Consider the following 18178-nt stretch of genomic DNA (forward strand, 5'->3'; position numbering starts at 1 on the left):
TAGGTATTGGTACTATTTAATGTTCCATAGATGTAAAAGTCAATGCCTTGCAGTGGATAGAGCATCAGACTGGGGTGTGGAGGACCCCCAGGTTCGAAACCCCAAGGTCTCCTTGCATTCTACTATTATCAGAAGCTGAAATACCCCAGTTAGTTTTTTCCAACAGTCTTTTTCAAAAACTAAAATCTTATAGTAACATTTACAATGTTACAACAGTGAGATTTTATCTTTTAAGATTTATTTTGTGACCCTATGAAGCTATGTTTTCAAGGTACCCTCAATTGTTGCTATTATATCATGGCTTTATGTTAATTCAGTTCCTGTCACTATTATATGTAGATATTCTTCTTCTTTTTTTTTTTTTTTGGCGAGGGAGAGAGACAGAGGGACAGATAGGGACAGACATCCAGGAAGGGACAGAAATGAGGAGCATCAATTCTTCGCTGTGGCACCTTAGGTGTTCATTGATTGCTTTCTCATATGTGCTTTGACTGGGGGGCTTTGGTCGAGCTGGTGCCCCTTGCTCAAGCCAGCAATGGTGGACTCCAGCCTGTAGCCTTGGGCTTCCAGCCAGTGACCTTTGGGCTCAAGCCAGCAACCTGGGGTCACATCTATGATCCTATGCTCAAGCCAGTGACACCACTCTCAAGCTGGTGAGCCCACACTCATGCCAGCGACCTCGAAGTTCAAACCTGGGTCCTCTGCATCCTAGGCTGACGCTCTATCCACTGTACTACCTCGTAGTCAGGCTAGATGTTCTTATTTAGATTTTTAACTTCTTTTTTGCTGGGTAATTCTGAATATCATTAATATCATGCCATACAACTAAATGAAATGTAATTGTAGAGTTTTTTGTTTTTTTAGGTCTGAAAATCAGCTTACCAGGAGTACGCTAGGATAGAACATCTGGAGTAGGGAAGTCAAATGTTCCATAGTTATTCCTATACTCTATTGGCAGATTCCTAATAGGGACCAGTGGAGGGGGTGGATTAGTATACTTTCATCTCCCAGATTTTAGGACCTGCCTGCCTTTGTTTATATCTGAAAGCATCTCAAAACCAGCAATCACTTTGATCATCTCTTACCCTTGTCCATTCCTAAACTTAAAATATGTATTCTAAGTTGGATTTGGAAATTTTACTGAGAGACTTCCGTGTTTGCAGTGGCAACTCAACGGAAAACATTACAGTTTTTCTGCCATAATATTTTTCCATTACCACATACTGTATTTTTTTACTGCACATCAATGTTATCTAAAGTGTACACAGGAGAGAGATGTCTCATAATGTGTTTCACCAAAAATAGCATACTACTCCTGGTAGGTTTTCTTAAGTAAAAATGGCATTTTAAAGATTCTAAAACACTTTTCAATTATAAGAATAAACAATCCAGCACAAGTACCTAGACAACATTTAAATTTGTTTATTTCAGTTGTTATTTTAGTTTTTAGTTTTTTCTCCTTTCTACTTGCAACTATGCAAAATTATCATCTTTTTTTATTTTTTATTATTTTTTTTATTACCTGAGAGATAAGGAGGCAGAGACACCCAGCAAGCCCCTGCCAGGCCATTCTCTGCCTGGCTGGGCTGCAGCTCTGTTGCTCAGCACATGAGCTGTTTTAGCACGTGAGGCCAAGGCCATGGAGCCATCCTCAGTGCCCAGGGCCAACTTTGCTTTAAGGAGCCATGGCTGCAGGAGAGGAAAAGAGAAAGAGAGAGAGAGAGAGATGGAGGGAGGGATGACAAAGCAAATGATCATTTCTCATGTGTGCCCTGACAGGGAATCAAACCTGGAACTTCCATACGCCAGGCTGACACTCAGCGCTGAGCCAACCAGCCAGGGCTGCAAAAGTAAATATTTTCTATGCTCATATTGAATTCAGGAGGGTCTTAGTCCCTCCATGAAACCTTACCAGTTGTCTTCTGTTGATTCTCTATTGCCCTCTAAGCTGGCTAGACACTCTGTGGAAACTTTAAAACACTTTAATAACCAGCTGATTGCACTAATCTTTGTTTCATTCTATAATGGGATTTATAATTAAGTCTTCACGAGCTTGCTATCATTCTCTTGCTTCATTTCATTCATCTTAATACTTGAGTATTCAATATGGTTACAAAATTCTACCTTTTATCTTTTAAACTGAAGTTTGTACTCTAAAATACTGCTTTTAAATTCCTAAAGTAATTAGATATTTAAAATTTTGCTAATGTCAACTAGTACATATGAGTATCATGTCTATCTAATCACTTGATACAGTCTTCCAAAGAGAAAGAAAATTTCCACTTTCTGCTGTTACAGCTGTTGTGGCTTGTGAACTCTATGTGATTTCATCTGTACAGTATAATATGCCAGGTTTGTCTGTTATAACTTTGAAAAGATTTCTCTTGAACTATACTTTTGTTCAGCAACAAATTTTTTCTTGCTTTTTCTTTTTCCTTTTGTAATCGGCTCTTTTCAGTCTCTTGAATGCTTCTTGGTTTCATAAAGGGACAATCTGTTAGAAATTTATGAAAATCAAACTAATTTTACTGTCTTAAATATGACATCTTCAAATTTAAAGAATATACTTTAACCCTGTAGCCTTGATGAACTCGTGTGAACTCTTAGATGTCTTACTTTTGTAAATAAGTTGAAGAATTTTATTTGCTTAAGTTACAACTGATTTTTAAGACATCCCACTTCCATTTTGTAGTTTTTGTCATAGCCAGGTGTCTGTTTAGCAGGATTTCTTATTTTCCAGTTTTAAATTTTTTTAAAGTGTCTGTAACATCATCTTGGTGGAATTCTTCACCTTAGAAGTTTCTTTTGTTAAATCATAAGTTGTTTTCCCACAATATTGTGTTATTCATGCTAAAATAAGTTAATAGAATTTCCTTTTCAAAATATGACCCATCCTGTTTCAATAAATTTTATTAATGCAGAAATTATTCTGCAGATATTGCAAACATAAGGCTGTTTGTAAATATAATACTTTACTTGAATTTACAAGATTATTTTCATTTTTAACATAAATATCATCAGTTTTCATGAAACCAGCATAATATCTACCTAATATTTTTTCCTTGCAACTTTAATCTTCATTTCTGCTATTAGAGTTTCTGTTAAAGATGAACTTTAATTTCATCTTATTATGCCATTAATATTAAAGAAAGTACATTAATGCATTTAGATTTTCTAATCTTAGTTACAAATTATCATTTTCATAAGTGATCATTTGTTTTATAGAACTATTTTTTCAGCATACCTTATTATTTCTAACTGTAGCTTTGAAATAACCAAACAAAACAGAGTTCTAGAATAATTAGATAAAATGTATCAAGCAGAAATAGATATTTCAACTGATTTTGCGCTTTGTTAAGCAAACTACATAATTTTATTGTATGTAGAACTGTGTTATAGTCATATGGTAATTGGAAATAGGAATGTTTGTAAAAATTAATTTATTTTATTTTAAAATATTTTCAAAAATTAATGAAATTTCCATGAGGTTATGAATTTAAGAATGGGCAATTAGGTAGTCATATCAAACTGAAATATATATTAACAAATTGAGTACTTAAAGGACTCACATAATTCAGATGTCTTTTTCCTAAAGGATTATCAATCCTAAATATAAAAATATATGTTAGAAAAGTCCTTTACTTATGGTAGTCCTAAATATTGTCATTGCTCCTAGCACTATAAAACTTAGTCTTCTTCATTACTTATTTTTATATACTGGCACCATAAAGAGTGGTGATGCTGTTTATAATTTATATCCTCTTTCAGTTGTAATACAGGAATTCAAATAATATTGGTTCTCTTATGTCCACCCACGCCTGTACAAGTTTAAATAATTCAGCAACACTGAGAGCACTTAGATTAGTGGTCACTGTTTTAGCAACCTCTCTATAAGTATTTGTTACTATGCTTTTTCTCACTAAACCTAAAGAGAATATTCATATTACATCATTTTTTATGGATTTTAGAAAACAACCACCAGTAAATCATTAATAGTGTTATTATATGTTGATATTGAGATAAAATCAAATTGAAATACATTATGTTGTAACTAATTACATAATAATTTGAACAAATTAAGGATGATATGTATTTGCCAACATTCAATCATCTTTTTAATTCAAAGTTAGAAATGAAATGAGTGATATTTTCATTTTGGGTAAACACGTCCCTGTAACTGTTACATATGATGGATGGATAAAACAATGCCATGTAGTACACATGGAAATAATTCTTCATGTTTTATAGACTGTATAAGAGCAGATAATATTTAAATATTTTTTTTAAAATTCAGCCTATAAAGATAGCACATCAAAAGTCCTAGATCGTTCTGAATTATTATTTTTAATTTTGTATAAAAGATACTTCTTTAAATAGTGCAGTTTTCCTCAGAAATCATATTTACATATGTGTAATTCTCAGGATGCTTATCTGACTTACACATGGATATTTTCAAATATAGCCCTGATCTGAGTTGATACAATGTAATTGTATTTATCTTGAGGTTATTGTTAATTTTACATGGGAGGACTCATTAGTGGAAATGAATACATAATGTTGTATCATATAACACCTTCACCCTGCAACGTCGCTGAAACAGTATGGAAAAAACCTCCTAAGGAAAATTTGATATAGCTTTCCTATGCTTTTCCAGACCTATTTCCAACACTGCTAGAAGGGGGGAAAATTCAAGAAGGCACTGAAGAGACCGCCTCACCAGACCCCGATGGTACTTCTCCTCTGGATGTACATGCTGCAGCTCCATTGGAGCCAGGTTGGAAAAGTTTTTAGGAAAACAACCTATTCATTAAAGCATATATACTGAAGTAGAAATATTATTTTTCTATTGCAGTTTGTCCTTTTAGGCCCCAGAGTGAAGTATTTTTAAAAATTCATATTTTTAGTTTGAAGTGAACTTTTTTTTTTCTTGTTAGTTTTGGACATATCAGTGACAAACATCTAGCTTCTCAAAAAATATTTTTTGAAATATACTGCTTTAAAGCATATAAAATTGGCTGATTAAAATATGGTTTTGTATTATACAAACTTAAAAACATCAAGCTGTCATTAATCTGTTGTAATATTATGAATTTAAATTACTATAATGATTTTTATCAGCTTTTTCAAGCCTTTCTGTGTATACTACATAAACGGCAGTAGGTAGTTTTTATAATGCTCTCTTTATATTTCAAACTCAAGAAAATATATATTATTAACCTTGATTTTAAGTGAGTTTAAAATAATAAATACTTATATAATGTCAATTCCTTATACATTGGAACACTCTAGAGATTCAGGTCAGTGAATTAGCAAAATCATCTTAAAAGTACATTTTTTTTCTCAGACTAATCTCAAATCTTAAATTTCATATTTTGTATATTTGGAAAACCTAATGAATCTTCACTCAGAATATCGAAATGCACCATAATGAAGAGGGATAATAGCAATTTTATAAATAGAGTTGCACGTAACAAGTAATATATTTTTTAAAAAATACAGTTGAGACTTTTTAAAGATATGATTGCCTAGCAATAATCAAAGTATATAAACATGAAGAACTAAAAAAATAATTTTAACTTTGATAATAGGAACATAATAAAAGAACCAATAAATAAATTTAATTAAAAATTCTAAGAAAACAATAAGTAATATAACCCACACATTTTTTTATTCTGAAATAATAGGTACAGAAAAAGTAGGATTTATCTTTGCATGCATAATAAGGGCTAATCTTAAATTAGTGTATGTGTCTACTTGTCAACTGAACCAAAATGTGGTACTTCTACAGTATAGACTTCGCTCTATTTATAATTCCTTTTCTAACATTTTTTTAACAGAAAATACATACTAATCTAAACTGGATTTATAACCTTTATTATATTCTATTTTGTTGTTATTCTTCTTTCCCTGGCACTAAGGTGTGAACTAGCTGAGAAAAGTGACTATATTTTAAAATACCATTTATGTTTCTGTCTCCTATGAGGTCTAATAAATTGATTTTCAAATAGTAATTACTTGGAATGTTTGTTGATAGAACTAAATGAACAAAGTCAAGCATTAAAAAAATATCTGGCTAAAAATATATGTTTTATTGACTTGTTTGAAATAAGCTATATGTTCCAATATTTTGTATTAATTCAAAAGCATTTATCAGTTTATCTGCCTGGAAACTGTAAAGTGATTTTGGTGTATATGGCTACTATTTTTTTCTTAATGGTCTAAGACAGTGCTGATTTGAACAGAACTAGAATGGAGGTCCAAATTGTATTGTAAATCTTAACTTGTTCTTTTCATTTTGTATCGAGTAAATACTCAATGAGATTAAATTTCTAGTCATTAGCCCTATTTACACAGAAAGTAAATAATGATGTAAGAGGCCCCGGCCAATTATCTCGGTAGGTTAGAGCACTGTCCAGCAATACCAAGGTTGCCAGTTCAATCCCAAGTCAGGGCACATACAAAAAGCAACCAGTAAATGCACAACTAAGTGGAACAACAAATGGATGCTACTCTATCATCTCCCGCTCTCTTTTCTTCCCCCCCCTGCTCTCCTTTCTTATCTCCCCCTTCCTCTCTCTCTCTCTCTCTCAAATCAGTCAATAAAAATAATAATGTAGTGTTCCTTACTATTTACGAGACAAATTTGGCTGCTCTAAGTTCTGTATAGTATAATACAGGTTAGCAAAACTGAAACGAAACAAGGCAATAATTTCTCAGAGGAAAATGGAACAAGGAACAGAATTTTCTAACAGGTAGAGAAAAAACAACTTCATTACCCTGTTAATTGGTAAGTAATTTGAACTAATGTGTTAAACATAAAATTTTCAGTGAAGAAGAAAGGGTCATAAATAGATTCGCTTCATGAGTTTATAGTGACAGGTGAAGATAAATTATACTTCTACAAATACCTGCTCCCAAAGAATTAAGCAAATCTCAACAGAGGCTATAAGAAAGAATTATATTCCTTAGAAGCAGTCCAGAGACTGAGAGATAATTTAGTCTCATCATATATATATATAATATTTATATCTACATATTTGTATAGATATGTTTGATATATTTATATGTATGATATATATACACACAAACATGTATATCTGTTTGTGTGTGACATAGACATGCAAGAGTTTTAAAACTTGTAGGTAAAAGATATACTAGCAGTCTATATTTTTTGAGAGAAGAAACTAAAAATAATCTATTAAATGAAAATAAAGGAGATAAAGTGAATTTGTGATTTGGGAAATTATTGAAATGTAACAAAGATAAATTATGCAATTCATGAGATATTCTCTAATATCAATAGTGTTTTTCTAATGCATCATCAGTTGTATTATATATACATCAGCATATAAATTGCTACAATGTTTCTTTCTAGCAACTGTACATTTTTCTATAAAACTCTTTTAAAAATGATCTATATGTTCTCTTCATTACTTCTCCACAAATGAGTTGTCTGTTATTCTCTGTCCTCTCTAACAATACCACCCTCATTGGATTTTGGCCAACTACTCCATCAAAATAATTGAATTCAAGATCACTTTCCCTGGATTCATAAAATAGATTCCTAGGTAGATTTTCTGATTCTGTGCTTACCATCCTCCCAATAGTCTATTTGCTTTTATACAACTGGGCTGTTCAGTACAGAGCCCCCGGGGTGATGGGTTTCCTGATAATTGAATAATTTTCCCTTACTCTGTACGGTCTGAATTGTTTTTCTGGGCAAAATGAATTAGCAAGAAACTCATACATGACCAAGGCTAATGAAGGTTATTTTAGTTATATATTGTGATCATGATAGGTTTCCAACTTATCTAACAAAAGTAGCATATATTCCTAGCCTGATAAAATAAAAATGTAAGCCTGTATGACTTTGGTCATGACACCTAACAATTCCATATTCATTTTCCTCGTCTGTAAAACAACTGAAATAATATCACTTACTTCTAGATTTTTTTGAGAGTTAAGTAAAAAAATAGAAAGGATTTAGTGTGCCACAGAAAGGATGTAATTATGGATTTATTTCTATAATAACAAGATGAATAATATATAAAAATTTGTAAATCTATAATGACCAATAAAATTGAAAGTTTGAATTTAAAAACTTTATACAGGGTGGGAAAAAAATATGTTTATAGTTATCCATATGGAAAATAATACAATAATTAATAAATAATAAAAGAATTCTCTGGTATATCAATACTGATTAATTATTACCCAGTAAACCGTTTCAACACTTAGGTATAGTTGTTTCATTCAATTAAAACCTGGCTAGATTCTCCTCTATCTTGGGTCTGGCATGGACCTATAAATTCCTTAAATTTGTATAAAAGGAGAATTTATGTCATTAGAGAAAAGATCACTAACTAAATATTAATACTTTCCTTCCACCGTGAATTTCTATTGTAAAATATTTTTAGGTAATTAAATTTTATTAAAATGTAATTGTAAATATTTCACTTTTTTTCTTAAAAGTGATTGATTTTAAAATATCTAATAGCTCTTCTCCTAACTTGCAGAAAAACTAAGCAACATTAATAGGATTTGTTATCTATAGCATAATGAATATAGTTATCCATAAGTTTCAAAATATATTCTAAAGTATCCAAAATTACAACAAAGTCAGACATGAACTATAGCAGAATACAGACTGAGAAGTCAAAAATAATTTTAATTTCTTTTGTCCAGTAGTTGACAAGCAATAAAAATAAGTTTCCTTGATGATTTATAGGAAATACAAAGTATCTATGAAAACAACTGATCTTTAAAACAGTTCAATTTTTAAATGAGTATGTCTATTTGAAGAGACATGAAAAGTACACTTTAGAAATCGCTAGTAAATATCCCAGTTTTTGTCTTTTTACATATTTTTAAATGATTGGGGAAAATAATCCAAAACATTTACAGAGTTTCATTATTTAAATTCCATGAAGAATTTTACTGAGAAAATGATGATTACAGTTTTGTCATATTATCTCTTCTACACAAACATTTTGAGGGCTGATGTTATTTCCTGTACTTTAGAACCATAATGGCTTTAAGGACTGCAAATTTACCTTCCTTAACTTTTCTGTGGCTTTTAACATACAGCATTGGGTAAAAGTAGATTGATAGTTGTAAGCATGCACAATTTCTGAATTGGCTAAATCTCACCACTGATACCAGGTCCAAGAAAATGAGAATCTTACCTGGTTACTGATGACAGAAAATGATTTATAGGTGGGGTTTTTTTACTTCTTTTAAATTTAATTGTAATATAAAATATAATTGAAATTATTAAAATGAAAATGATAGCATAAAACCAAAGGTAGGTACTGGTAGTAAAATGTATAAAATATATATAAAGGCAGTTTAATGTAATTGATTATAAGGTAGACTGTGGATTCAGATCTCTGCTCTACCATTTATTAATTAGCTGGGTAACTCTGGGCACATTAACTACTCTGTGCTTTGGTTTCTTTATTTATAAAGTTAGGTTAATAATTAATGACTTCATGGTATTATTTTAAGAATTAAATGAAATGTTTTATGAATAGTGCATATAACTGTATAATGTTATATATTAGTTTATGAAATTAAATGTCTATAATAGGGATTGCAAGAAAATGATATAATATTAAAAGGGTAACAATTTAATGACTAAAAAATATTAACAGGGAAGGAAAGAGGTATATGGCAAATTTATTTAATTCCTAGAATATTTGACTTAATATAAATACAATTGTAAATAGCATTTTTCTTTTCTTCCTCTGTTTTTAAATACTAATGTTTTCATTATTTTCTACTATCCTCTGCTGCTTAAACTTAACTATTTTGGGGACAACTCTTCTATGGCTACCATAATTATACAAGACTAGGTATCTATCAAATTATTCTCTACAACCAAGAACTTTCATCTGCACCAGAACCATAATCCAAATTAACTTCTGGAAATTTAAGTTTTAATATTTAATACTTGATGTCTACAAATTCAACAGTCTTAACATTAAAATATTTTTTATTATTCACCTCCCCTAAAATATAACCTTTCCATTCCACATCCTCTAACTAATGAAGTTCTATTCAGGTAAACCTCAGTTTTAAAACCTTGAGTGACTTGCCATTATCTAAAATTACTGTGTTTAGCAGGCTTTATGGGTTCTGTGAAACCTAGTGAGTGCCTTACCTTTTCATTTTATATTCCTTCTTTCATCCTTATGTTCCAACCACAATGGCCATCTTAGTGCCCTATGAGTCTAATTTTTCCTACCTACTAGGGATTCTCTAATTTTTCTATTTCTTGGTCTCACTGAAACTACTCACTCCCTAATTGAAATACTGATGTCATTCCTGGTCTGTGAAGCTTAGGACCTCGTAAGCTTAGGACCTCGTAGGCCATCATTCTTGCTGTTAACCCTCTGTAGTGCCCTGTGCTCAATACTGGTGTTACCCTTATTGCCCTTGCTGTACTGAGTTGTGGTTCTTTCCCTCATGAAGTTGTGATTCTGTGAAGCCAAGGACTGTGTCTTTAACTCAGTTATAATATATTAATTCATGGAAAAATGACTGTGGTAATAGGATTTTTTAAATTGAAACAACTCAACAATGGAAGGTGAAAAGAAGCAACTAATCATTAATCATGGGAGGTCATCTTCCAGAAATACTCTTGCTCCTTGATAACTAATTACTTGTCAACTTTCAAACCTTCTGGATCTCTGAAATCATTTTAGAGCATTAATGTTTTATTGTTATATGCCCAAGTTCAACTTTATTCACTTTTTATTACTTTATAGATCTATATTGTTATGTACTTCATAATTACCGTTCTCCATGGTAATATATTCATTTTCTACTAATGTCTATGCTGTCTAGCTAGTCTTTTATTATCAAACATGAAATACATTTTATCAAAATTAGTGATTTAAGGGAGGTGGTGTGATGCCTAATTATAATTTTCTTATCATTTAGACCACATTTCTTTTTATCTGTTTTTACTATTCCTTGATTGTGAAGTATATTTTAGTGTTCACAACATGGCTTTTCTTTTTATTTAAGAACTGATATCTAGTGTTGGCAGATATTTTGGAAGTGAAAAAATTTATTTCTTATCTTTAATTGCTTCACTGTTTTACATCTAATTTTCAAGAAGAATAATAGCTGAGAAATTCTCTGATAAAAGACAGATTTTTCCAACATGGTTGATATCTGTCTGACAATCAGGTAATAGTTCCATAAGATCTACTTTTTATCCTGCTTTATTTTTTTAGCTATTACTTGAATTAATTTTTTGTTCTGGTATACTTTATCTCATATTTAGGATGTAGAGAAATAAAAATATGCACCTTTTAAACTTATCATCTTTTATTTTACTAAAGATGAATTTATTTGATAAATTAATATTATTTACAAATTGATCCTTACTACGTAGTCAGTTATTAATATCTGCTAGTTAAAAGGTACATTATTCTTTGTGTGACAATTCAAGTATTTAAGAAACAATCCATGATATCAAGAAATTTATGGCCTAATAAATTATACACTCTATAGTTCATCATTATAATTTTGTGTTAACTTATGTCTTACTTTATATCTTATCGAATATCTTCATTTTTGGAGCTATAACATCCTCATATCAACTCTGTAAGGTCATATGTTCTTTATTATACAGATGTAGAGTTCTAAGATTAGATAAGTTTATTTTTTTATTTTTTATTTTTTTACAGAGACAGAGAGTCAGAGAGAGGGACAGGTACAGATAGGGACAGACAGACAGGAAGGGAGAGAGATGAGAAGCATCAATTCTTCATTGTGGCTCCTTAGTTGTTTATTGATTGTTTTCTCATATGTGCCTTGGCCAGAGGGCTACAGTAAAATAAATGATCCCTTTCTCAATCCAGTAACCTTTGGGCTCAAGCCAGCGACCATGGGGTCAAATCTATGATCCTGCACTCAAGCCAGCAACCTCTTGCTCAAGCCGGATGAGCCTGCATTAAAGCCGGTGACCTTGGAGTTTCAAACCTGGGTCCTTCGTGTCCCAGTCCGACACTTTATGCACTGCATCACCACCTAGTCAGGCTAAGATTAGATAAATTTAAGTAATTAATTAAAATGTACTTAGAGCATTCAAGCCACAGGTTAAAATCTTTCGGCTGAAATGTCTAGGTTATATTATGCAACTGGTTCCCTTTTTTTTTTTTTTTTTTTTTTACAAAGACAGAAAACAATGCATTATAAATGTACGTTTTAAATGCAAACTTGGCATCATAGTTCATATATTTATAGCAATTTTGAAAAAGAAGAGATCTCTATGACCTGGGGTGATCATGAAAAGTCGGATGGGCTCTAGAGAGGAAGAAAGATAAGTGTTAAAGAGAAGAGTTGACTTACTGTTTTTCAGTAACCTAGGAAACTGGTTTACATGGTTCAGGCTAACAGAGAAGATCATTAGTCCAGAGCTCTTGGAAAACTTAATTCTTTCTTATCACCCGAGCAGGGTACTTGTTTCATTGCTTCCCACTATACCAGGAAGTGACTGACCCTCATCATCCAGCATCCCCAGTACGCCTCCTCAGAGGAGTGAGCTAACTGTGGTCTGAGTCTTCTGTGGAATGGCCTGAAAAGCGCCACTGAGTACAGTGAGAAGCATGTGGTCCATATGTTTTCTGAACTTGCTTTCGACTAATTACTGTTAGGGTCAGGATTACCTGGGTTTTTCATAGCCCAATTCTTCCACCGTATACCATGTACTTAGGCTTATGTGCTTTGCTGTGTGCTAATCACATATTTTGTTTTATTTTCTAAATGATAAATGGAATGGAAACCCACTTTAATATTTATATAATTAAAAAAACAAATCATAAAGTTTACATTACTAAGTATCTGGAAATTCATTTAGTATTTATTGACAATGATGTAAATTATCCAAACTACATTTACTTCTGGTTTAAAGACTCATCGTGCATGTTAGCATCTCTTCTTACTTCCAGTGAGGAAGCAATTTAAAAATTGCTTTTAAACTTATAGAAATGATACAGTATAGAATGACAGGCTTAATACCAAAATCCAGGATGTAAAATGTGAAAGTTTTCAGCTCCTGCTTTTCTTTTTAATAGAGCTAACTGCTATTAAAACTTGGTATCTGTTTTCCAAGACTTTTAACAAAATAAAGATCTATTTCTATATATTTTTATGCAGGTTTCTTTTTATTTCACTTGACATATTATGGGCAGCTTTCTGTATCAGCACATGCTGATTCCATATTTGCCATTCCCTCTTCTTATACCCTGTATCCAAATCATTAGCAAGTACTATCAGGTCAACCTTAAACTATATCTAGAATCATTGTGTTTACTGCTGCTATACAAATTCACGCTTGGTGTCCTCTTACTTGGTCTGTTAAATGTAGCATCTTAACTGATGTGTCCCTTCCTCACGTGCCTACTGCATCCTATTACCTAGACAGCAACCAGAATGACCCACTTAAAATGTAAGTCACATCTTGTCATTTCTTCAGACAAAACCTTAAGAGTGGCTTGAGATTTTATTAAGATGGACAAACACTTGATTTGGGGTAGTGAACCAACAATACAGTGTACAGATGATGTGTTGTAGAGTTGTGCACCTGACCAGTGTCACCCTAATAAATTCAATGAAAAGAAAACAAAGAGTAGGCCAGAATCCTCACTGTAGCCCGCATGAGCCTTCGTGATCTTGCTTCTCCCTGAACTCGTTTCTTACCACGCCCACACTTGCACACTGAACTCTATAGTCACATTGGCCCTTTGCTGGTTCTCAGATAAGCCCTGCTTGCTCCCAACTCATGCCCTTTGACTTGTTTTCTCTTCCTTTAATAATATTCCCTCAGATTTATTCTTCAGTTAAGTCTGAATCACTACATCAGAGAAGTGTTCTCTGATTATCTGCTGTCAAAGAACACCACCCTCACTCGCTCACAGCTCCCTTACCATATCTCACTTCATTTTTCTCTTAGTACTTTTCACCACTCATATTTTTTTATTTTTATGTTTTTTAATTAATTTATTTATTTTTAACTTTTTTTGTATTTTTCTGAAGTTGGAAATGGGGAGGCAGTCAGACAGACTCCTGCATGTGCCCAACCGGGATCCACCCGGCATGCCCACCAGGGGGCAATGCTCTGCCCATCCGGGGTGTCGCTCTGCCACAACCAGAGCCACTCTAGCGCCTGGGGCAGAGGCCATGGAGCCATCCCCAGTGCCTGGGCCAACTTTGCTCCAATGGACCCTTGGCTGCGGGAGAGAAAGAGAGAGACAGAGAGGAAGGAGAGGGGGAGGGGTGGAGAAGCAGATGGGTGCTTCTCCTTTGTGCCCTGGCTGGGAATTTAACCCAGGACTCTTGCATGCCAGGCCAACGCTCTACCACTGAGCCAACCGGCCAGGGCTAAATTTATTTTTAAAATAAGCTATCACCTAATAATTGTTTCATAAAAACAGAAACTTTGCTGTGATATATTCACTGATATATAAAACTCTCTCTGGCATATAACAACTTCTCAATAAATATTGAATGAGTTAGTGAATGATTTGAATGATTAATAAGCTACAAGTTAATACCTGTAATATATTCTATAATATTGATCAACCATAATTAATCTATTGAACTATTGTAGGAATTTTATTTGTCTCTATTCACTATTAAAATACTGCTCAGTGAACATTCTTGTAAAATGTTTCTGTGGAACATATTTCTCATACAGTCACGTGCCACATAATGACATTTCAGTCAGTGACAGAACTGCATATATGACAACATTGAAGTTGAATTTCCTATAAAAATGGAATGACATGTAGTTCAGGCAGATTTTTTTTTACTGATGGGTGAATATCTGTGGAACTTGCCAATAGATTCCCTCTCATTCACAGCATTTTTTTTTTCATTTTTCTGAAGCTGGAAACAGGGAGAGACAGTCAGACAGACTCCCGCATGCGCCCTACCTGGATCCACCCGGCACGCCCACCATGGGGCGACGCTCTGCCCACCAGGGGGCGATGCTCTGCCCATCCTGGGCGTCGCCATATTGCAACCAGAGCCACTCTAGCGCCTGAGACAGAGGCCACAGAGCCATCCCCAGCGCCCAGGCCATCTTTGCTCCAGTGGAGCCTTGGCTGCGGGAGGGGAAGAGAGAGACAGAGAGGAAAGTGCGGCGGAGGGGTGGAGAAGCAAATGGGCCCTTCTCCTGTGTGCCCTGGCCGGGAATCGAACCCAGGACTTCCACATACCAGGCTGACACTTTACAGCTGAGCCAACTGGCCAGGGCCTCGTTCACAGCATTTTAATTTTGAGTAAACTGATTACATTCCTATCAGCCTGCTACTGGCCTGTTTCGGCAAGAAGGAGCCTGGCTCTCTAGCACTACATATTCAGCGGGTGTACAGCCCTTCCAGATCTAGCTTAATAGTTTTCAGTGTACATTGCTATAAATTCTTCGTTGAGGGCCTAAGACCCTGTACAAGGACAAAGGTCCACGAGAGCTTCCCTAACAAACAGTAAATACCACTGCCACTTGAGTGAAAACTTCCTGTGGTTGTGTGGCGCCAGCCTGTCCCAGTACTTTGGAAATACTTTTAGGTTGTAATGGTGTAAAGCCATGGACAGGTTTTATCTCTTTCATTAATTCAATGCCAGAGAGAACCCTTTGTTGCCAGATAGGGTGAATAGAACCAAATCAAATTTTCAGAGTCAAAATGTTCACACCCTCTTCATATTAAACACCATCATTTTTTTAAATGAATATCATAGAGTTTCTTAATCTGACCACAGCTTCAGCATGCGGTAACCAAAACCACATTGCTGTGATAATCCCCAGTGTTCCTTCATCTCTTCATCTTGATACTTTATTCTTATTAATCCTCAGACCACCTTTCTCTCTCTCCTAATGGTCATTATGGTGACCAGTCCCTTATACAGCCAGTGTCTCCACAGTATTTCCAATAGATCCAGCCCACATCCCTGTTTGTGGAGCATTACTGACAGCTTTGATGGCCTGTTTCTGACCCTTTCGGAAGAAAGTGGGGGGAGGCTTGCGGGACAGTGATTTATACAGTCTGCAGTAGTGTAGGCCTTCACCGTCAGTCCGCTCTCATCACTGACCCACCCAGACCAGCTTCTAGTCCCAAAAGCTCCATTCATGTAAGTGTCCTATACAGGTGTACCTTTTTAAATCTTTTATAACATATTTTTACTGTGTCTTTTCTGTGTTAGATATACTAAAATATACAAATACATATCATCGTGTTACAATTGCCACAGTGTTCAGTATAGTAACATACTGTACAGGTTTACAGCCTAGGAGCAATAGGTACACCATAAAGCCTAGGTGTGTACTAGGCTTTACCATTTAAGTTTGTCTAAGTGCACCCCGATATTCACACAATGACAAAATTGCCTAATAAGGTATTTCTCAGAACATATGTCTGTCATTAAGTAATACACGATTATAGTAGAAATAATGTGTCGAAGGGTATACTTTTTTAAATTGATATGTGCATACAAGGTGTCCTTCAAAAAGCTTGACCATACACATATATATCTTTCTGATACTGAGTGATATACTATATTTCATATTTATTCAGGTTTCTATGTGTTTTAATGAGTTTTATTTTTACTTGTGAATAGACTTGATATTTATTCATTCTGTTTTGGTTTTTCAGTATGTATGTGAGAAATATTAAGATACTCAGCAATGTATATTTTTCACGGAGACAAAACGTAAACCAGGTTTTGGTCTGTGAAGAATTTCCACTAATGTTGTAGAGTTAGAGTTGGTTCTGTTTAATATTTGCATCATTATTGCTAGACTTTTTAAAAATTCTTTGTAAATTTCAAATGTAAAAATGGAATATATGATCTAAAAAAGATATGGTTAATGTGTCTACAGAAGCAGGCAGAAATTTTAAAAATAAGGTTGAGGTTGGTACTTTTTATTCAATAATCTTTCTTTTAACCTTCATAGAAGAAATTCAATTATCTAAAAAGATACATAATTAACAACACTCATTTTATTATCCGTGTCAGTAAGTCTAGTATTTCCCACCTTCTCACACATTATGCTAATGACTTTTCAGATGAATGCATTTTAATTAAAAAATCAGAGTCACTTGAAATGTGTTGCAAGTTGAGGCAAATACAAACTGGTTTGTGTGATATGAAAAATGCTTTGAAGAAATCAACAGAAGAATCATGTGCTGGTAGCTCAGAGAGTTGAAAATGTTTAAAATGTATGCCTTTTTCATAGTTACATGAATCGTTTTTGGCAGTAAATGGAGTAAACATGCCCCCTGCATTTCTGAGCAAATATTTCTGCAGGTTAAGTGTCGAAAGGTTGCTAAATGGAAAAATGGTCCATGCTATAAAAAGAACATAAACATAAAGTTAGAGCATTATTCAATACATGTGAATCTCTTTACAAGTGTCTTTCTAAGCCTTCTGAAGAAGTAACAATTCACATAGACAGGTGGCTTAGAGATTGGTAATTAGAAGAAATTTTTTCCTTTGCATTCTTCCCTGTCCCAGAAGGTTATTGAGAAACTACTAATAAGGGGCACATAGGTAATAATAACTAATCCAGATGAGTAATCAGAATGTTGAAGCATATGCAGATAACTGTGACCCATTAAATTGACTAGGCTGCTGCTAACCCGGCATAGTTTAAATGCATACAAATAATGTACCTACCCCAAAGCTAGGAAACAGCTGTCAAGTTTTTGAGGTTCTGAGAAGACATCTAATAGATTCTGTAGGTATTTTCATTTATTCCACTGTACTATTATAATTTGGAATGAAAGGAAGATATGTGCAAAGCAGGTTGCAGGTCTTAGAACGGCATAAAGAGGGGTTCCTGACAAGGTAGCAGATACTTTTTATAAAGACCTAAATGAATTGATTTGGCAGGAGAATTGTCCCTATGATCAGGAAGGCATTAAAATAAAATTTAATTAAAAAAGGATTAAAAGTTGTCCAGATCATTCCATAGACCCAGTAAAGGAGAGAAAAGAAAAGGTATAGAAAATGAGAATCATAGTGATGAGCAAAGTAAAAATTGGATGATGTAAAATAATGATACTCTTTAAGTATATTATTCAAAGCAGGAATCAAGTTCAAGATGATTTGGAGAATAAGTGAATATTAACATAGTCGTTGAGAGAGACTGGAAAACAGGCGTGCA

At 33.7% G+C, this 18178-nt stretch overlaps 1 protein-coding gene across 2 annotated transcripts in view; it reads left to right on the top strand.

Annotated features, from left to right (window-relative positions):
• The window catches only part of EPHA6 (EPH receptor A6), a 903626-nt gene that overhangs the window by 127753 nt on the left and 757695 nt on the right, over positions 1 to 18178 (top strand). The window contains exon 1 of one of the 2 annotated variants that reach the window (XM_066240844.1): positions 4735 to 4774. The exons of the other annotated variant lie outside the window; for it this stretch is intronic. Coding sequence (XP_066096941.1) covers positions 4745 to 4774 — 30 coding nt within the window. The 5' untranslated portion in view covers positions 4735 to 4744. Of the gene's footprint in view, positions 1 to 4734; positions 4775 to 18178 lie in introns of those variants that run through there. 2 annotated transcript variants of the gene reach the window in all.

The sequence above is a fragment of the Saccopteryx bilineata genome, chromosome 8, assembly GCF_036850765.1.
Source record: "Saccopteryx bilineata isolate mSacBil1 chromosome 8, mSacBil1_pri_phased_curated, whole genome shotgun sequence".
NCBI classification, from domain to species: domain Eukaryota; kingdom Metazoa; phylum Chordata; class Mammalia; order Chiroptera; family Emballonuridae; genus Saccopteryx; species Saccopteryx bilineata.